This window comes from Sinocyclocheilus grahami, unplaced genomic scaffold (genome assembly GCF_001515645.1).
Source record: "Sinocyclocheilus grahami isolate Dianchi unplaced genomic scaffold, SAMN03320097.WGS_v1.1 scaffold332.1, whole genome shotgun sequence".
NCBI classification, from domain to species: domain Eukaryota; kingdom Metazoa; phylum Chordata; class Actinopteri; order Cypriniformes; family Cyprinidae; genus Sinocyclocheilus; species Sinocyclocheilus grahami.
The window spans coordinates 427,397-448,943 of NW_015505511.1; the positions used below are offsets into that span (position 1 = coordinate 427,397).

Below are 21,547 nucleotides of genomic sequence, written 5' to 3' on the forward strand. Positions count from 1 at the left end.
TAGACACGATTAACCAGTAGAAATTTGTCAACCGGTAGAGATTTTTTTATTTTTTGTGCCGCGTCATAAGAACAGACCGGTGTGTAAAACTCTTGGACATATTTTAAAGATTCTATGGCGCGAACTTTAAATATTTCACATACTTTTGAAAAATTTTGAAAATAAGCGCTCATTGTCACAGTTGTAAACACGACAGATTTCTTCTTCTATGAGGGGTTTTGGCATCACGGCATCTTTGTTTCCAGGCAGAACGTCAAAGAATGCGACACACACATCTGGGAATCCTGTAGAATTCAACCAATCCGATGACGACTTCAAAACTCTTGAAGTGTTTCCAATTTTGTGTGCGATATGCATCAAACATTCAGCCAACGGTTCATGGGCGTGACTTGGGGCTGGGCGAGAAATCGATAAAGATAATTATCGAACGATATAAATATAAACGATAACAAGGGTTCGATAAATCTTCGATATAATGTTTGCGGCAAAGGCGGAATGAAAAAGCGCTAGTCATTTGGAGTGCGCCACTCGAAGCGCTTATCCGCTCGGATTAAAGTTCAAACTGCGGCGCAGTGCGAGCTCCACGCGTTACTCGCTGATGAGTCTCGGTCATGTGACCACTGAACAGCGCTGTGAGATCCAGTGTGAAGCACTTGAATTCAGCGAGGAACACAAATAACTTTACAAGCAGATGAAACAGCGCTGACAAACAGCAGAAACACTGTGCGCAACGACACAGTCAGAAGACTTTTTAATCTACAAATCGCCATCATTTACCATGGATTTACTGTAGTAGCACTAACTGCACCATGGTATTGTGTCAGAAATGTGGGTATTCATGTCGAATATTATTAATTTAGACATGTATTAAATGTATTGAAGGAGTAATGGAATATAATTACAGTATTTTTTGTGATTAAGCTATAGCATTTATAAGTGTATTTAGACTACTGTTTTTCATAAATACCCACAAGCCATATACATTTTTTTACCATGGTATTGAGGTGCTATATTTGTGGTTTTAACTCGTGATTTAAATGTATGCTACTATGGAAGACCAATGGTTAAAAAAACACCTCAGTCAGAATAATTAAATTTCACCATATAACATTTAGATTGCTATAATTTTTTACAGATATTACTGATTTTAATAATGAACATAAATCTACATCTGCATCCAAACTCAAGCTACTATCAAATGTGTATTTCTAAGAGACAATTTTTTTTAAATATTATTAATATCAGGCAACACAAACTTGTTTCTTGATTTGAAACAATATTACTGATTACTAGAACATGCAGAACTGAGAAAAAAAAAAATTATTTTAAGATATTTATTTGAAGGAAAAATGACTGGAAAAGTGTAAAGAATTCAAAAACGATGTGTTTGTCTTGTTCTGACCATAAAGAATTAATGAATAAAACCACAATTAACCATCTGGTTTTTACAGCTTTCACATTGGATCAAAAGTCTGCCTTTAAACGTGAAAGAAATAAACATTTTACATTTATCGTGATAATATCGACTAATATGAAAAAAATATATATGTTGTGATAATTTTTTGGCCATATCGCCCAGCCCTAGCGTGACTTCTGAGGCTGAGACTAATGTGTAACAGCATATTGGATCTGGGCAGCTCTTAAAGTGACAGCAGTCTAATATTCCTGCTGTCTGTCAATTATGTTAACAACAAAAGAGAAAAAATCTCTCACTGCTCTTGATTAAATCACTTTTGTAACTTTAATAAAAAGAAATATATATTTAATTTAACAGTGAAGAATATGCAGTGTTTTATACATTTGATTATTTTATACAGTGTATATAGGATTTTTTTATTTATCTGTTCTACTGTAGTTTTTTTTGCCCTATTGCTTGTAATTAGTTTCTTATTCTTATTTAATCACTTCCTGTTTACTTCAGTAAGCTTGAGTTTTTTGGCTAGTATTATTTTTTTATTGACACTGGTGACAAGAATGATGACATTTCTGTGGTATAGAATATCATAAAGACTCCATTAAAAGCAATCGTGATATATATCATTACCATGGAATAAAATTACTCGTATCGTGATATAAAATTTTAAAATTTTTCTGGATTCCATTTTAACTTTCTGGACTCCTTTTTAATGGTTAAATTGAATTGTATTAATCAAAAAGCACGTCTAATTAATTAAGTAAAAAAAAAAAAGTTTGAAATGTGGCCTATGAAATGTTTTATTTTTCTCACCTTATGTTTTATTGTTACCAAATTCTGTTTTAGCATGTTTAGTTATTTGAATGCATAAAAACGACTTTTATTTATTCTCACAATAGCTTTATGAAATTCTGGAGTTGTGTCTTTTAAATTTTCTAGTTATCGAATGAAGGCATATAAAACGGTAAATTTAATTGATCTTTTAATGAATGAAAATTCAAATGTATTTTTTGACAAGTAAAGGGGATTTACTATTAAAATTAAAACATGGAAGGAATATTGTGTGACTATTCCTTAAAAAAATTAAGTTTTATTAATTTTTCAACCGTAGTAGTAGGATTACACACATTCTACTGAATGATCGTAATATATTTCTGGCACAATGTCTTTAAGTTAATCCAAACATTTATTTTGACAGGTTGCCGTGAATACCTTTACATTTCTGTGTGTATATATAATTCTTGTTTTACTCAAATGAAACGGTAAAATGCTCATGAAGTGCTAAATTCTATAACGTGCGAATTTTAAATTTTTTTTAAGTAAGACTACATATAAGTAATAAACCCCATGTCCTCAAACAAATACTCACCTGCTTGCTTTTCTCTGTTGCTGTTGCTGAATTGGTCGCTGCAGAAACAAAGCGGTGACCGAATTCACATAAGCAAACACGAATCCACATGCTCACAAATGCAAACACTAACAGCCAGAGAGCTGCAGGAAATGCTGGCAGGCACTAGTGAACAGAGGGTCCGCAGTGTCTCCGTCTGCGTCACTATCTACACACGCTCACTCCAGCCCGGGCTCGTAGCCAGACGCAAACACACATAACGCTTGTGTATCCCTGTATATGCGAAATACACACTTTCGGTCGGCCCTCCTGCATCCTGGCTTGGCTTAGAGAGGCCCCACCTGGCCAAGTGTGTGTGTGCTTTCCTATGGAGGAGAGGCAGAAGTGCGTCATTTGCCCTTTGGTGAATGAGAATGTAGGTTTGCTCAGATGGAGATCCCCTTTGTTCTGCTCATGACGCTGAATCTACACACCTGTTTGTGTGCAGTTTATTCTTCTCCATTTAAATTTGAACACCTTACGCATTTATGCAAAATTTATTTAGGCTTTCTATAAGAAGACTCAAGAATTGATGTCGCTATTTGTGATTTAATACTCTGTCCCCTCTTGCCTCCTGTCCAACAGAAACGGCTGCTTAAAGAGCGTCAGAAGCTTCTGGAGAAGATTGAAGAAAAACAGAAGGAGCTGCAGGAAACAGAACCCAAATTTAACGCTGTGAAAGAAAGAGAGGAGCGAGGAATTTCCCGGTAAACTCTTTGAAGTGTTAAAGGGCCCATGAAGTGGGGAGCATGGACTTCTTTTTTGTGTTGACGTACTTACTATTGAAACAGGAAGCTGGGGTGGGACAATTTTTTATTTTTTCTTATAAATAACTAATATTTTTTTCCGTCACTCCTCCAAAACCATAATTTGCTTATTGGTACCCCTACTATGTTATAAATTTATAGACTTTTGATTTTGTAAGAGTTTATCACAATGGCTGTATTCATTTTTAAACAGTGGACTGTCATATCCTTGTGTGTAAAATCAAGTCCCGTCCCTTTCATGATTCCACAAATTATTTCAACTATTCACAAGATGTCATTTTAAGGAGGATAAGTGCTTTTCAAATGCTTGTGGTGTCTTTAAGTAATGCTTGAACTATGTTTTGTTCTGGAGTAATTTGTTTTGTGTTTGTTTGTGAAATTTTCAGACTGGCTCAAGCCACACAGGAGCGAACAGACCTGTATGCCAAACAGGGCAGAGGCAGTCAGTTCACCTCTAAAGAAGAGAGGGACAAATGGATCAAGAAAGAGCTGAAGTCTCTGGATCAAGCCATCAACGACAAGAAACGGCAGATCGCTGCCATCCACAAAGATCTGGAGGACACAGAGGCCAATAAAGAGAGAAACCTGGAACAGTATAATGTAAGATTTGGCTATGTTAAAACTAATCTTGGTATTGAACAGTAGATACGTAACTTTTGCCAGTTTTATGGGAAGCATTTATTCTTTAAAGGAATAGTTCACCCAAAAATGAGAAATTGATCAAAAAAAATTACTCACCCTCAGGCCATAGAAGATGTAGATGAGTTTGTTTCTTCATCAGATTTGGAGAAATGTAGCATTACATCACTTGCTCGCCAATGGATCCTCTGCAGTGAATGGGTGCCGTCAGAATGAGAGTCCAAACAGCTTGATGGATTAGTTTCTTACAGTCATACAGCTTTTCACTTCAAGACATTAACTGATGGACTGGAGTGGTGTGGATTATTGTGATATTTTTATCAGCTGTTTGGACTCTGATTCTGACGGCACCCATTCACTGCAGAGGATCATTGGTGAGCAAGTGATGAAATTCTGAACTTCTCTAAATCTTTTCTGATGGAGAAACAAACTGATCTACATCTTGGAGGAAGAGATGAACTTATCAAAAAAAATTAACTTTGGGTAATCTATTCCTTTTAAGATGTTTTTGAACCTTTAACATTTCTTCCCAACTTTGATTTCGGCCGCAGAAACTGGATCAGGACTTGAGTGAAGTGAAGACTCGAGTGGAAGAGCTGGACAAGAAGTACTACGAGGTGAAGAACCGAAAAGATGAACTTCAGAGCGAGAGAAAGTAAGGTCCTCCTGTTCCTATTCCCAACGCATCATGGGAAAATATCTGGCTTTGGTCCATTTTTCCAACATCCCACCCTTTCTTATTACCTGTACGAACAGTTCCCCTCCTCACCTGGCATTTTAGTTATTAATAATCCACGAGCCATAGGTTTCACAGCACGAGGAGGCTTGACGGTTGGGCTATAGAATAGGGTCTCCTGCTGAACCCAGGTGTAGCGTTTGTGAGCCAGGACTGATGGGTGTGTCCATGTCCCTCCTCCTGCAGCTACCTGTGGAGGGAGGAGAACGCAGAACAGCAGGCGCTGGCAGCCAAACGAGAAGAGCTGGAGAAGAAACAACAGCTACTGCGAGCAGCCACCGGAAAGGTTAGCAACCAAAACAGACCTGTGTGTTCTGAACACGTTTCTGAATGTTGCTGATCTTATTGTGTACAAATAATCTGTATTATTTGTATTATTCATATAATATTTGTTTATAAAGGTTACATAAATGTAATGCCTTTCTACGCTCTTGAAACTTCTTGTCTGTTACTTGAGAATAGGGCTACATTGTTTCCGTTAACTACGGGTTGGGGGTGGTTTCAGTTTAGCCAAAACATTTGTGACTACATATAAATATGACTAATAATGATAATAGTAGTAATACTAGTAATAGGTGTTGTCATTACTTGAATTATTAGTAGCACTAAATAAACAAAACATAATACAAAGTATAAATGTAATATTTCACTGTAAAATATTAGTAAAATAGTACAAATTAGTTTTTAAAAACAGTAATATTATAAATGCTTTTGTTTTTATGTAAACCGTACGACACTACTAATATTTGTCTGTCTTAATTTCTTCCATTTCAAATGTTTAACACCAAGCTTTTCTGTTGGTGAAAAAAAAAAACAGGAAGCCTTTCAAGTGTCTATTTTGTTGACAGCTGATTTATATGAACTTCTCATTAAAGATTTGCGAATATTGTTGGTGCTTGGTTTTGCTCCCAGAAAATGCACATTATTAGCATCCACAATTTAGAGCAGATGCAGAAGGTTGTTAATTTGTAGCAGCATTTACTTTACTACCATTTACTACTTTGTTTGTTTACTTTGAACCGAATCAGAAACTGAAAACGCTGCGGCACGAGCTGTTTGTGTGTAAATGAACACAGTGCCACGCTTTGCTCTTAATATGCAGTGCTTATTTTTGATTAAATCACAGCTTTTGAGATTTGATAATCACACTAAGCCATGTCACGATTTTGATTTTATCGTGATTAGTCGTACAAACCTACCCTAGAGTTCATTATATGTAACCAGTGTGCATGTATTTAAAATCACGTAAAAAAGCCGCCCACACTGGTTCACTGTGTATCGGCTGAACTGAACCATACCTCCTAAGCTCAACTTGGCCGCTGGATGGTTCCTCAAGGACTGAGTCAGTCACTAATTATAGCAACTCTCCCACATTACAAAAATATACATCAGTATAGATGAAGTGGGATTATCAGGACTTCCGATCGGCATCTTGGCTTGAAATGACAGTACGAACTTTGAAACGCAATGTTTTGCTTTTACTCCAGGCTATTTTGAATGGCATCGACAGCATTAATAAAGTATTGGAACATTTCCGCCGGAAGGGCATCAACCAGCACGTCATCAACGGTTACCACGGCATCGTCATGAACAACTTTGAGTGTGAACCTGCCTTCTACACCTGTGTGGAGGTGACTGCTGGCACCAGGTCAGACACATTGATTATTATGAATGTTTTCTGCTTAATGTTTATCTGTGTGTGAACTGAGAGTGATGGTGTTGTGTGTGCTGGTGTTTGCTCAGGCTGTTTTACCACATCGTGGAAACGGATGAAGTGAGCACCAAGATTCTGATGGAGTTTAATAAGATGAACTTGCCAGGAGAGGTCACCTTCCTGCCCCTCAGCAAACTGGACGTCAGGGACACCGCTTACCCTGAGACTAACGTAAGCTTACACCACTGACATGACATTTAAAATGCACCCTGTTTGATTTCCTAAATGCATGTTTTCTTGATCCGTTTAGATCCACTACCATCATTTTTTCAGTAATCTGTTTCACTTGAATGTACGTCACAATACAGAAGAAAAGATCTGTTGTTGCATCGGTTATGTTGCAACTTATTGTGCACATTTTTCAGTACGATTGGTGCAGTTACACTGACTGTTTTAGCTTGGTGAAATTTCACTGTCATTTCAATCCAGTCATTTGAATAGGAATTCACACAGTGGAGTTTCGCATGAGGGCGAAAAAGATCCCCACACAGATTTTAGTCGCATTCAAGTTGGCCACACAAATTCAACACACTTAGCAACAGAAAGCTGCTTAGTTTGAAATTGACTTCTGTGTGAGTCAAGTTATTCCCAAGGGAAAATATTGGCCAAAAAACCTCCATATTCAGTCTGAAATGCCCAGTTTATATAATTCAATCAACTCCTGAGTGACTAAACCAAGTCCTGTCCTTGACTTATTTATTGTTTTGGATTATGAAAATAAAAAAATAAGTGTTGGCTTATTTTATTTTCATTAATATACAATTATAGTTTTTGTTAATGTTTTAAGTTAAATTTGATGTTTTAACTTTCATTTTAGAGTTTTAGTAATTTTTAGTTTTTTGTATTTTTATATTTATTTTTTAAATGTCTAGTTTTTATTTTTATATATTAGTTTTAGGTTGTTTATATATAGTTGTTTTAGTGCTTCAAGACAAACTAAATGAAAATGAGAAATGTTGCATTGGCAGCTAGCTGAGATTTTTTTTAAATGCTGTATTTAATTTTATTTCAGTCTAAATTTATTTTAAAGTAACGAAAATGTGTGTGTTTTTTTTTTAGGATTTTAATTAACTGTTAATGTTCAATAACCCTCCTTTAAACACATTTTTTTTTGTTATTCTGTTAAATGGAAATCTAAGAAAACAACCTCTAATTCCTTCCCTGCATTTGCTGTAGGATGCAATCCCCATGATCAGCAAGCTCCGTTACAGCCAAAACTTCGACAAGGCCTTCAAACACGTGTTTGGGAAGACGCTGATCTGCCGCAGTATGGAGGTGTCCACTCAGCTGGCTCGAGCTTTCACCATGGACTGCATCACACTGGAGGGTAAACAGACGCTGTCCTATGCGTGCACTTCTTTTATTCAGACTGTAGGATTTCTAAACCCTTGTTTTGGTGTATCAGGTGATCAGGTGAGTCATCGTGGCGCTCTGACCGGTGGCTACTACGACACACGTAAGTCCCGTCTGGAGCTGCAGAAGGACATGAGGAAAGCCGAGGAGGAGCTCGTAGAACTGGAGGCCAAACTCAACGAGAACCTGCGTAGAAATATTGAACATATCCTCCTCATATACACCTCACACAGGCTTTCTTATGACGCAGTGGCACAAAATCAAATTGATTGTTGAGTCCTAATTGTGTCTTGGCCAGTAGAGCATTCTGGTACAATCGGCCTACATGACACACGGTCAAAGAGAATCAGAGTGAGTCAGCTAGTTATTAGCATGTATGCAGTCATGTGTGAGCTGCACACATGGTGTTATATTAGTGAATGGAGGGATGAGAGATTATGTGTGTGGATTGGTGGATGTGACTCTCAAGGCTTCGAGTGATGTTCATTTAAAGCCATTGATCAACACACGTTGGCTTTGTGTGCCTCATACCCCGTGACTCAATCAGAGCTAATATGATGACGTAATCATTTTCTCAGCTGCAGCATAAACAGGCCAAACAAAAGTACTTAACAGATCGTCAAAGTATTTGTACAGTTGAGACAAGTGGATTTAGTATAATCGTATTTTTATTATATTTTTAGCGTTTCAAAAAGCAACGTTATTGTTAACAAAAACGATTACAAATTGTTTTTGTTAATTGAAATAAAGCTTAAATAAAATAAAAATATTGGATTAAAAACTGTTGTCTTGGCAGCTCACTAAAAATAAAGCTAAATCGAAAAACAAATACAAATTTAAATAACCGAAAACGTAAAAATAAACGCGAATTAACGTTAATGAATACTATATATAAATAATGCTAAAATAACAGATAAGCAAGAAGGGACTTCTTGTCTGCTCCTTAACTCAGTTCTCCACGTATCAATAACGAAATTGACCAGCTGATGAATCAGATGCAGCAAATCGAGACCCAGCAGAGGAAGTTCAAGGCATCCAGAGACAGTATACTGTCTGAGATGAAGATGCTGAAGGAGAAGAGACAGCAGTCAGAGAAAACATTTATGCCCAAGGTAACCCCTGCTACTGTAATACCATAACTGCTATTATTTACTATTATTTTATTTGTGTACCAAATCTCTAAATGGGTTTCTCTCTGGTGTTTTCCCCCAGCAACGCAGTCTTCAGAGTCTGGAGGCCAGTCTGCACGCCATGGAGAGCACACGGGAGTCTCTGAAGGCAGAGCTGGGAACAGACCTGCTCTCTCAGCTCAGTTTAGAAGACCAGCGCAGAGTGGACGACCTCAACGACGAGATCAGACAGCTGCAACAGGTTCAACAACACAGTTAAAACAAAAATCATCAACACCGTTATTTACCATTGTTACATACTGACTTTGAAAACATTGTGTGTATATCTATATATACAGTGCTTAACAAATTTATTAGACCACCACCACCCAGTATAAGGATTGGGCCACAGCTGCCCTAAACTAGCAGTATTGGTGAATATCAAAATCATTTCTTATGCTTCAGTGACGGTTAATCCAGAATTACCACAGCTGCAGCTCTTTCTCACCTCCAGCCCGACACACGAGACACACAGCAAACAATTGAAAATCTACTTTAAATGTTGTATAACCGGCCCACATCATTAGCCTTTGTTATTTTTATAAGGACTTCAATTTGGTTTGCTAATTTGTCTGCTTTTGTATTTTCAGACAGGCTTAGCACTGAAGCATATGCATATGAGTTTCATTTGTTCCTTTAGATGTACATTTATGTGGCCAAAAGCCACATGTTCTGTTTTTAGTCTAAAATTGCCTTTATAATTAACGATTAAAACCGAACACGTGGCTTTTGGCCCTTCAGTCTGGGGTCAGTTAGAGATGTTTGTTTTTCACGTGTGGCCTGTTTTTGCTTTAGGACAACAGACAGCTGCTGAATGAGAGAATTAAGCTGGAGGGAATCATGACCAGAGTGGAGACGTACCTCAATGAAAACCTGCGCAAACGTCTCGACCAAGTCGAGCAGGTGAGGATAACGCTTTTCCTTTTCACCAATAAAGCCTTTATGAAACACAATGGCATGTAGTACAATAATAAAGTGTGTGTTTGTAGGAATTGAATGAACTGAGAGAAACCGAAGGAGGAACCGTCCTCACAGCGACAACGTCAGAGTTAGATGGCATTAATAAACGCATAAAAGACACTTTGGCTCGATCTGAGGGTGAGTGAAGACTCATTGTCATTTTTTCTTTTTTCTTTAAAAGCCCTACTTTTGTTGGTCTACATTTTGTTTGTCATCTCAAATGTTAGATTTGGACTCCCTCATCGATAAGACGGAGGTGGAAATAAAGGACCACCAGAAGAGTATGGAGCGCTGGAAGAACATCGAGAAGGATCAGAACGAAGCCATCAACCACGACACAAAGGAGCTGGAGAAGATGACCAACAGACAGGGGATGCTACTGAAGAAGAAAGAGGAATGCATGAAGAAGATTCGTGAGCTGGGCTCCCTGCCGCAGGAGGCCTTTGAAAAGTACCAGACGCTGACACTTAAACAGGTACAGCAACCATATTTTTTTTTACCCTGAATTGCAGAGTTTTTTCCTCTTTAGTTAAAGTTCATGGTGAAGTTCTGTATAATTTCCTGTGACTTATTTAGAGTGATGTTAAACCGCCTTTGAAAAGTACCAGACGCTGACACTTAAACAGGTACAGCAACCATATTTTTTTTACCCTGAATTGCAGAGTTTTTTCCTCTTTAGTTAAAGTTCATGGTGAAGTTCTGTATAATTTCCTGTGACTTATTTAGAGTGATGTTAAACCATATTTTCCTTCTCACTCAAAAAATAGCTTGTCGCAAATGAGGTCATAAACGAGCATTACCTAATCTTATGAAGACCAAGGCATGACCGGGTTCCCTTGAAGAAGCCTCTTGCCTCCTCCTCGGCTCATGTCTGGCTTTCAGTTTTCCCTCTCATCCCCCTCCAGTCTCGCAGCCCTCCCACCTGGCTCTCATATTCGTTGTCTTGATCTTCCTCCTTTCTCTCCACCGCTCCAGTCAGGGGCTGTATTGTGTGTCAGCCCTCCTACACAGAGGTGACTCATTCTTCATTACCCCATGCTTGCGCTCTTGTTTTTTCACCCTCTCTTGGTGAACTTGAGTGCCTGGAGTTGAGGAGGGAGGTTTTTGAATTGTGCCATTTCTGTTTCTTTCGCTATCCTCTGGAATTTTCATTTGCAGGTTCAGAAGTGGGAATTATGGCATTACGAGTTTTTACCTTTGGTCACTAAATTGTCATATTCCCCTTTAGAACCTCCGCATTTACTTGCTAAATTATTAAAGAAACTTTGTGTTTACCATTCGCTTGCAAAATTTTTTCTTCCCCTGAAAACCTTTGTTTGTCAACTGAATTTTCTCTTTCCCTTGAGAAACTTTGAATACACATGCAGAAATTTCACATTCCCTCAGAAACTTTGCAAACATAAACACATATTTTTTTTTCTATTTGCTTGCAAAATTTGTACATTCCCCTGAAAACCTTTGCGTTCACAGGCAAAAATTATTTTACTCTCGAGAAACCATGCAAACACAGAATTTTCATGTTCCTTCAGAAATTTAGCAAAATTAAGCAGTTTTTTCCCCCATTTGCTTGCAAGATTTTTGCATTTCCCTGAAAATCTTTGTATTTACGCTTTTGCGTTCACTCAAAGTTTTTACGTTTTCCTTGCAATTAGCTCACAAAATTGTTTCATTACCCCAAGAAACTTAAAACTCCCAAAATATTTTCAATTCCTCTGAAAACCTTAGCATTTGCATACAAAATGTAATCTTTACCTTGAGAAACATTGTGTTCTTTTGCAAAATATATTTGCTCACAAAATTTTCCTTCAGAAACTGCATTTGTTTGCAAAGAATGCAAACGTTTCTGAAAGCAAAAAAATTGTAAGAAAACACAAATGCATTTAAAATATAAGTTCTTCTCTCACTTCTTTTTGCTTTCTATCACCACGTCCCCTTAGAGGCTTCATACTATTTCATTGGTTACGTGTTCATTTACCTGTATTTATTTTGTGTGTGTAGTTGTTCAGGAAGCTGGAGCAGTGTAACACAGAGCTGAAGAAGTACAGCCATGTGAATAAAAAAGCCCTGGACCAGTTTGTCAATTTCTCAGAGCAGAAAGAGAAGTTGATTAAGAGGCAGGATGAGCTGGATAGAGGATACAAATCCATCATGGAGCTCATGAACGTCTTGGAGCTGCGCAAATACGAGGCCATCCAGCTCACCTTCAAACAGGTACGACTATGAGACAGACTCACTCAAGTAGCATTTATATTTCAATATATATGTTTTATTTTTCTATCTCTAATAAAAATGAAGCACTGTCTACTTTTTTTAAAACTTTATTAAAAAAAAAATATATATATATATATTGTTTTCTAATCTTGACAGACAAAATGTTTTGTTTTCACTAAAGTTTTGTTTTTCAGTTTTTTTTAAATGCGTTTGTTCTTACTGTTTTTGACACAGCAGACATTGTTTTCACTAAAAACAAGGTTTTCATTTTGTTTCGCAACATTTTTTTCCACATCAAACAAAACACAATGTTTTTCACTATAAAGTGTTTTCAGTACAATTTATTTTTCTTTTCACTACAAGCAAAATGTTTTTTTTTACTACAAACAAGGTTTTGTTTTTCACCACAATGTTTTGTTTTTTCGTAATGTTTAGTTTTCACAACAAGCATTTTGTTTTTCACTATGAAATGTTTTCCCACTTTTAACAAAATGTGTATTTTAACTGCAAACAAGGTTTTGTATTTTCCTTTTTACCACAAAAAAGGTTTAGTTTTTTTCACATGTTAAAAAATATTTTTAAATCGACTTTCTATCACAGTAAGCAAAAAACATGTCATCTGGTCCCACTTAAGCATCCTGCTTTGTCTCCCTACAGGTGTCTAAGAATTTCAGCGAGGTGTTTCAGAAGCTGGTGCCCGGTGGTAAAGCCACTCTGGTGATGAAGAAGGGCGACACTGAAGGTGGTCAGTCTCAGGACGAGGGCGAGGGAGCGGACAGTGAGAGGGGATCTTCCTCTCAGAGCAGCGTGCCCAGTGTAGACCAGTTCACTGGAGTGGGCATCAGGGTAAGGAGAGGATGGAGAATCAGATGTTTGTGTGTGCAGTTATTGCTGCTGATATTTTGACCAATCGTGTGTGTGTGTGTTCGTCAGGTGTCGTTTACAGGTAAACAGGGAGAGATGAGAGAGATGCAGCAGCTCTCTGGGGGTCAGAAGTCTCTGGTGGCTCTGGCTCTCATCTTTGCCATCCAGAAATGCGACCCTGCTCCTTTCTACCTGTTTGATGAAATCGACCAGGCTCTAGATGCCCAGCACCGAAAAGCAGTGTCAGGTACCATTAGCCAATGCATTGGTGACCTTAGAGATGCGCCAACATTTCAGCCACTGAAAGTCAGTTCAATAGAGGAAAAAAAGCTTGGCCAAAAATAAACTGCTACATCAGCAGAACAGTTAACAGAAGGAAAAGCAGCATATATATTATCCAGTTTTATTTGCTTTTTTTTTATTCTACCAGAAATATTGTGTTTTATGTTTCTTTTCCCCACTAAAAAGTGTTTTTTCCCCCCCCACATTTTCTTTTCACATTTTAAATTCTATCACAAATATTACATTTTCTCTAAGTTTCTGATTTTGACACGGTTTTTTGTTTTCATGTTTTGTTTTTTATCGTTTTTTTCACAACAGTGTTTCTAACTACAAAATGTTTTGTTTTCACTACAATTTTTTAAAATCTTTTTACTACAAACAAAATGTTGCCTTTTTCACTACAAGCAAGGTTATTTAATGTGTATACTCAGAGCAGCGTGCCCAGTGTAGACCAGTTCACTGGAGTGGGCATCAGGGTAAGGAGAGGATGGAGAATCAGATGTTTGTGTGTGCAGTTATTGCTGCTGATATTTTGACCAATCGTGTGTGTGTGTGTTCGTCAGGTGTCGTTTACAGGTAAACAGGGAGAGATGAGAGAGATGCAGCAGCTCTCTGGGGGTCAGAAGTCTCTGGTGGCTCTGGCTCTCATCTTTGCCATCCAGAAATGCGACCCTGCTCCTTTCTACCTGTTTGATGAAATCGACCAGGCTCTAGATGCCCAGCACCGAAAAGCAGTGTCAGGTACCATTAGCCAATGCATTGGTGACCTTAGAGATGCGCCAACATTTCAGCCACTGAAAGTCAGTTCAATAGAGGAAAAAAAGCTTGGCCAAAAATAAACTGCTACATCAGCAGAACAGTTAACAGAAGGAAAAGCAGCATATATATTATCCAGTTTTATTTGCTTTTTTTTATTCTACCAGAAATAGTGTTTTATGTTTCTTTTCCCCACTAAAAAGTGTTTTTTTCCCCCCCACATTTTCTTTTCACGTTTTAAATTCTATCACAAATATTACATTTTACAAGTTTCTGATTTTGACACGGTTTTTTGTTTTCATGTTTTGTTTTTTGTCGTTTTTTTCACAACAGTGTTTCTAACTACAAAATGTTTTGTTTTCACTACAATTTTTTAAAATCTTTTTACTACAAACAAAATGTTGCCTTTTTCACTACAAGCAAGGTTATTTAATGTGTATATATATTTATTTATTTTCCCACTACAAAGAAAAAGTTACTGCTTTTGGAGGTTGCAAGCTTCTGCTTTAAGTGTATTAGTAGTTTTTTGTTTGTTTGATTTGCAGTGTATCAATGTTTTGTATTGTCTTTCAGACATGATCGTGGAGCTGGCTGGACATGCTCAGTTCATCACCACAACCTTCAGACCTGAGCTTCTGGAGTCTGCTGATAAGTTCTACGGCGTCAAATTCAGAAACAAGGTAACAGGCATCATTAGCACTCTGATGTGCCAAGTAATTAGTAAATACAAATGAGTCTTCTGCGCAGAAACTGAACTATAAATGGAAGTCTTGTCATGTTAAAGGTGCGCAGATGAGGACCCCAGACTTACTGTGTGTGTGTGTGTTCGTTAGGTGAGTCACATCGATGTGATCTCAGCAGAACAGGCGAAGGACTTTGTGGAGGATGACACCACTCATGGCTAAGAGAAACATTACACCGCTATCACTCATGTTCCTCGTTTCTCACCCCCATCTCAACTGGTGTGTTTCCTTTTTAAAGCCCAGTTGGAATGAATGCAACGTTTCTTGTATTCTGAACAGGATATACTGACTAATTGTTGTATAACAGTTATTTTATATTTTCTTTCCTCTGTTAAGTCTCGTATTGCAAGGATAAACACTGAACATGTTTTTCAATATTTTGATGAAATGTGCCCTGCTTTACACCTGCATCAGTCGCTCTGTTTCAGAGTTAAGCTTCAGTAAGGGAACATGTATAGTGGCTGAGACTGAATACACAGGTAGGTTAAAGAGCTGCGGTTTGCAGTCTGCTCATTTGGCACTGGTTCTCTCTTCCTCAATACTCTAAACCAGCATGAGCTGTTCCTTCATACTCCCCCCTTTTTTTCTTTTTTTTTTTAAAGCGATATAGGAGAGAGGCTCGTTTTGTAGGTTTCCCGAAGCCGAAATGTTTTCATCATTGTTCATTCAGGTCATTGTGATATATAGTCTCTTACTGTGTTTTCTGTTACCCAAAAATAATAAAATAACCCTGGTCTTTATCAACATGCACTGGTTTCTTGCCGCTAGAGGGCGCTGTGTCACACATTTCATTGTTTTAATGCTATTACGTCACTAAGTGGTTGTGCTACACATTGAAAAAAAGAAATCAAGACTTGGAGGCTGCTTTTGGCTTGGGCAAGTAAGTACATTTTATGTATAAATATTTATAAAAATCTAAAGAATATATATTTTTAAAGTTCTGTAATTTATGTACTATATTTTATTAATTTGTATACATGTTTATATATATTTTATTTTTTATTTTTTTGTAGGTTTTTTTTAAAAGCTCCTATAAAATAAATCTCAAGGTAAGAAACCCTGAGCATATAATTTAAATGTTAACTATTAAATATTAATATGGTTTAGTATTTCTATTTTATAATGCTTCGGTCATTGTTTTCCATCCTAGTGTCTGTCAAGCCTGAGCTTATGCCGATTAGAGTTGCGTGTGGAGATCAGGCTTTGGAAATGATCATGCTTGTCTGTAATAGGTTTGTAGTCATTCTGTTAAAGGTGAGTCATGTTCACTGAAACGTTGAGGGGGAAATTGGATCCTCTTTCCATCTGCCAACAACACGAATGCAATTTTATCTGCCAGATCTGCTCAGCTGATCACTAAACTGGTCCAAGAGTCCTTTGGGCCTGTCCATCTCTCTACTCTTAACTGCTCACGCGCTTCTCTCTGCCAGAATCGCTCTCTGGCGACCGAGATCAGCCCCTCAACATAATCAACAGATGAAAACCACCCCATAATCACGGCGAGGCCTCGATAAACCTCGCATAAATCTGTCCCTGCTTTACAGTCGTTCACCCCACAAGTTAATTTGTTGTCTGACAGGTGCCGTGTCAAACCGATAAGCACTTGGTCTTTCTGTGTGCCCTTGACTCTGTCTCTGAACAGTGTTAGGGTGCCATTAAACTTGTCAGTTTTGTGGGCAGTGGCCTGCTGGGAGAACAGATGCTGCTGTCTCAGTGGCTCTTAAAGTCACTTTACTGTCACGGGATGAATGCGACATAACATTCAGCTGTCCATACGATTAGCATCTTTTTTGGGGCATTTAGTAAAAAAATCTAAGAAAACCTTTGACTATATGTATGTGTTCTGTTTTGAGTTTCTACAAAAATTATATGGAATTGCTACTATTATTATTTTATACATAGTCATTTATACCCTAGTGAAAAATGAATTTACTAAAATGTTGTCGAAATACGTTTATTTCATGCCAAGTAATACTACAGATGTATTTACATATTTATGTACTTATTAAAAATACCCTTTTGTTATACTAAATTGGAACAACTAATGCACTTTAATTGTGTGGACGTTGTGCTGAAGTCCAACTAAAGATATAATGAAGTATATTTGATTGTGCTAAAGTGGAACTATTGCAAGTATACTTTAGGTACACTTTAAATATCTCACATTTAACGACTGATATTATTCAAAGATCATACAATCCTCATCAATGTTCAGTAGAGACATTAGAACACATTTTAGACTATATTAAAAAATGTGCATTGCGCTTAAGTTTTATATCCGTAAGTCTTGATTGATATGTCAGTAAATGTTAATAGATTATTAGAGAATTAATAGAACTTAGTATAAAAAAAAAACGCTTGCATTTCATTTGCAGTTTTTTTTTCCTATAGGAAAAGTGACTTCTCTTAACAGACAAAGAGTTTAATTTTTTAATTAATGTAATTAAATATTTATTTTTTTAAAAAGACCCAAATTACTATGTGACCAGTGGAGTAAAATATCAGTCTCTTTGTCTGGATAAGGTTCATTTCAAAAGCTATCTTTTATAAATAACTTGTAAATTATTTTCACACATTTTATTGGGGGAAAAACTGTTCATCAGTGTGAAAATGGCACAACAGAGGGACAGTTGTAATGTTTATTTAAACAACAACTACAAAATAATAACATTTGGAAATAGTTTATATGGTTTTGGTTTATTGTGGTTTATAATAAGTTTTTTTTAATGCTGTATTTTGATATTATAATTTGAGAATTATTTTAAAAACAAAAATCTAACAAGTGTTAAAATGAACTGTTTTCATGCCCTGCTCCTCCTGTCATTGTGGTTGTTTTTTTTAATGAATTAATCTTTCATTTTATTTTATTTTAAAATAAAATAAAAAGTCCCAAATCACTGTGACCAGTCATTTAAAAATGCCCCTTTATTCAGTTATTGTTTCATGTGCTTGCTTTGTGCAAGTAAGAGCTGAACACAAAATTAAAGCTTTTCTTGTAGCAGAATCCACCAACAATAAAATAATATACTTCAGAAATATAAGTACAAAAGAGCTGTTTTATTATTTTTGTAACACTTCCTAACTTCCTCTCTGGTTATTGCACCAAGAAAGTGTCTGCAAAGAGCAGAAGTAAAGTATATAAAAAAAATACCTCAGTGTTATTAGCATTTTCAGATGTTGCATTTACGGGTTTGACTTAAAAATGATGAGATCCTTCGACTGATCCTTCAAATTTGACCCAGCAACTACGAGCTCCACATATAACCACTCGCTGAGGCGTCATTGTGTCATTGCCATTCCATTTATACTCATGTAAACATCACAGTGCCTCAACCCTGAGTGAAAAGGCATTTACAACCTGCCGTTTTGAGTGGGAACTGCATTCCTTCCTTTTTTAAAGCAGTTTTATGAGGTCATATAGGACCTGCCGATCACCCCTCTGTGGCCTCAAACTGAAACTTGAGGTTTCACTCTGAACTTAATGTTATAATATATGCAGTGCATACTTTACTGCAAACCGTTATTGCTTTCCTGATGAGTGACTGTTGAGCGTTTACATCCAGCGTGGCATAAACATCGGGTCTTTTGGGGCGAGTTATCGTGAATGGCATCCGCAGCTGTGTCCCAGCCTTTTTCAGAACAGCGATCTAGTGCAAAGGGGCAACGTCGTGACTTAGCACAGGTCAAATGAGCGGTGGTGCTAATTTGAACAGGTGGATGGTCACACGGGTGTTGCTCTCTGCCCCTTTTAGAAAATAAAGACTTTTTACACTACTGACACGGTCCAAAAATGGATATACATGCATCACAGGAGAATTCTCACTTTTTCCGCTGAAAGGCAGGATCGTTTTAAAATCGTTCTATGATTGTTGGAGTAAAATAGCTCCTTTGACTCCTTTGTCTCGCTATGGCCAATTTCACAGCTATAGCATTTTATTTATTTGAAATACAATTAAATTTGGCTTATTTTAAAGTATAGATTTCAATTATTTTATCATGGATTTTAATATATTGTTTGCCATTTGAAAAGTAACTTTTCAGTAAGCCAGCGAAGCGTTATATGAACTCTTTTCATGCGCGGCTCCACCTGTCGTTGTGGTTTCTGAGGGTTTTCTGTGTGCAGTTGTCCTGCTAATGCGGAACATTTTGTTCAGTGCCTGTAGTTTTAGTGTCCGTCATTCCCTAAACCGGATCTGCTCTCCTGCCGGTCAGGAATACTGCGGGATTGTGACTGTGCGAGTGTCACACGTGTCTGCAGGGGGTTAATAAGAGTCTCTTCTGCATTTGCTGCTGATTATTGAAATGATCATTTGTTATGCTTATATCAACAGATTCTATCTGTTGTTCAGTCTGTAGTTTGATTGATCTATTATTCTATTATCTATCATGAGTTCTATTGTTCCGTTTATCTGGCGATAGTTTCATCTATAGTTTGTTCTGTTGCTATCATGCTATCTATTGTTCTACTTGTAAATCTGTTTATCATTCTTTCGTTTGCGCTATTGTTCATTCATTCACTCTTTCTGTTCATTTGTTTGTTCTATCTGTTGCTCATTCAATTTTTTTGTTCGTTTGTTTGCTCTAGTGTTCATTCCTTCTATATATCTATTTATATTTATTTCGTTCATTCTTTTGGTAGTTCCTCGTTAATCAATTTATTTGTCCATCTATTGTTCTATTTATCTATCTATTGTTCTATCTATATCTATCTATCCTGCTATTTATCGTTCTATCGTTCTTTCTATCTATCGTTCTATCTATTTATTGTTCTATCATGCTATGTATCTAACTTGTGTATATATATATATGTTCTATTTCATTTGTTCTTTTGTTCTATCTGATGTTAGCTCTATTATAATATCTATCGTTTTATCTATCTGTCTGACTATCTATTTGGGAATCTATATCTGTGTCTGTCTGTCTATCTATCATTTGATCTAATATTTGTTCGTTTGGTTTTATCATTCTGTCAATATATCTATTTCATTGTTTGTTCGATTATCTGTCTGTCTGTCGATCTATTTATCTTGTAGAATGACATATTGGTTTTTCACTAATGCATTCAGTAGTGAGTATTAGTTACTTGTTTAGTTGAGGTTATGTGGATTTCAGGTTTCAAAGTTTTCAAGACTTCCCAAAGTCTGTTATCCAGGTTGATCTTATTTTACTCATCTTGGTTTCATTGAGAAGAAATCCTGCCCAGTGTTTCGAGTCGAATGAGACCCAAACACAAAATCCTTCCACCGGCATCCAGCTCTCCAGTAAATCTTTGTTTCTGGGACTCTTCGTCCGCAGTAATGTTCCAGATCTTTACAGTGCGCGAATCAAAGGCTTTGCACATAGACGTGCAGCAGGGGCCCCATTGTTCTCCACAAAATGTTAATGGCCGGAAATATTAATAATCTGCGCACAGGGCTCTGGCCTTTGATGATCTGTTGACGAAACTGATCCGGCACTTTTGAGTGACTGACTAATGGCATTCCTCACACTTGCTCTATCATTGGCTGGAGAGAGAATGAAAGTGTAAGGCAGCCCTCGGGGACTCCCAAATGGTCAAGTGCCTTTAACGTCCCTGCTTCATTCCTCCAGCCCTCATCCCAGCTTTACTACCAGCCCCTTTGAGCACCCTTTTTTTATCCACTTTTTTTTTAGACGTTTGAGGGTCTGGCAGAAGCTCAGTGAGAGGGCGCGAGTGGGCTAACTTTCGTTACCGCTGCTGATCCCAGAGGCACTGGAGGCCAATCCAAAACAACACGGCTGCACGGAAAGACTGGACCTCCATCGGGATTCAGTGCAGAAAAACCTCCTGCGACTCTCAGGAAGCAACTTGTTGGATTTTCTTGTGGGTAGAAAGTTTTTTTTCTACCATGAAGCAAACTTGGGACAAGGGTGTTTTTGAGAACGGCCAGTCAAACATTCCAGGGAATGTTGGGAAAGCTTCCGCTGAACACCTCCAGAGGTAGGTAATGTGTTGCTGTGGGAAAAGTAGTTAGTGTTGCATGGAGATGTATGAGTGAAAAATCAATTTGTTCGCAAGCTTTTCACCACAGTTTTGGTGGATAAATCATGCTTAAGTAGCAAGTACAGTAAGAAATCTTCTAAAATGCTTTAAGTCACATGGTTCTTCTCAAGACACCCCAGGATGATGGATGGGTTTGATGAGTGTAACTTGGAGTTCTTTGCCAAAGTGTAATTCCACTGTGATTCTGAGCAGTATTATTGTAGCCAAAGATCTCTAACATAAACACCGTTATCATTCCTCTTGCTTATCCCATCATGCTTTCTGTCCTATTACAAAAGTAAATATTTTACCAATGTGTTTAAGGTTATTTGAATATAATCAGTTGCTTGATTTTATTGAAACTTTTGTATTATAAATGGTTGTTTTAATTATTTTTTATTATTATTCTAACACTGGTTCTGATTCTGACTATTTTAAAAGTAATACTGAAAATATATTCACTTGAATCTGGTAAAAAAAAAAAAAAAACGAGTTAGCAGGAATGAGAAAATGGGGGGGAATCCATATCTATTTATATACATTAATAAGAT

At 37.2% G+C, this 21,547-nt stretch overlaps 2 protein-coding genes across 2 annotated transcripts in view; both read left to right on the forward strand.

The window, feature by feature from the left end:
* The window catches only part of LOC107602667 (structural maintenance of chromosomes protein 3), a 27,241-nt gene extending 11,863 nt beyond the window's left edge, over positions 1–15,378 (forward strand). The window contains exons 13-29 of the mRNA XM_016295230.1: positions 3,955–4,168; positions 4,759–4,862; positions 5,130–5,229; positions 6,431–6,591; positions 6,687–6,828; positions 7,834–7,984; positions 8,063–8,215; positions 8,971–9,122; positions 9,223–9,381; positions 9,975–10,082; positions 10,169–10,277; positions 10,367–10,614; positions 12,138–12,350; positions 13,008–13,196; positions 13,284–13,461; positions 14,826–14,932; positions 15,086–15,378. Of these exons, the coding sequence (XP_016150716.1) occupies positions 3,955–4,168; positions 4,759–4,862; positions 5,130–5,229; positions 6,431–6,591; positions 6,687–6,828; positions 7,834–7,984; positions 8,063–8,215; positions 8,971–9,122; positions 9,223–9,381; positions 9,975–10,082; positions 10,169–10,277; positions 10,367–10,614; positions 12,138–12,350; positions 13,008–13,196; positions 13,284–13,461; positions 14,826–14,932; positions 15,086–15,157 (2,560 nt within the window). The 3' untranslated portion in view covers positions 15,158–15,378. The remainder of the gene's footprint in view (positions 1–3,954; positions 4,169–4,758; positions 4,863–5,129; positions 5,230–6,430; positions 6,592–6,686; positions 6,829–7,833; positions 7,985–8,062; positions 8,216–8,970; positions 9,123–9,222; positions 9,382–9,974; positions 10,083–10,168; positions 10,278–10,366; positions 10,615–12,137; positions 12,351–13,007; positions 13,197–13,283; positions 13,462–14,825; positions 14,933–15,085) is intronic.
* Positions 15,379–20,862: 5,484 nt separating this feature from the next.
* Positions 20,863–21,547, forward strand: part of rbm20 (RNA binding motif protein 20) — a 59,528-nt gene continuing 58,843 nt past the window's right edge. Inside the window, exon 1 of the mRNA XM_016295223.1 lies at positions 20,863–20,954. Coding sequence (XP_016150709.1) covers positions 20,863–20,954 — 92 coding nt within the window. The remainder of the gene's footprint in view (positions 20,955–21,547) is intronic.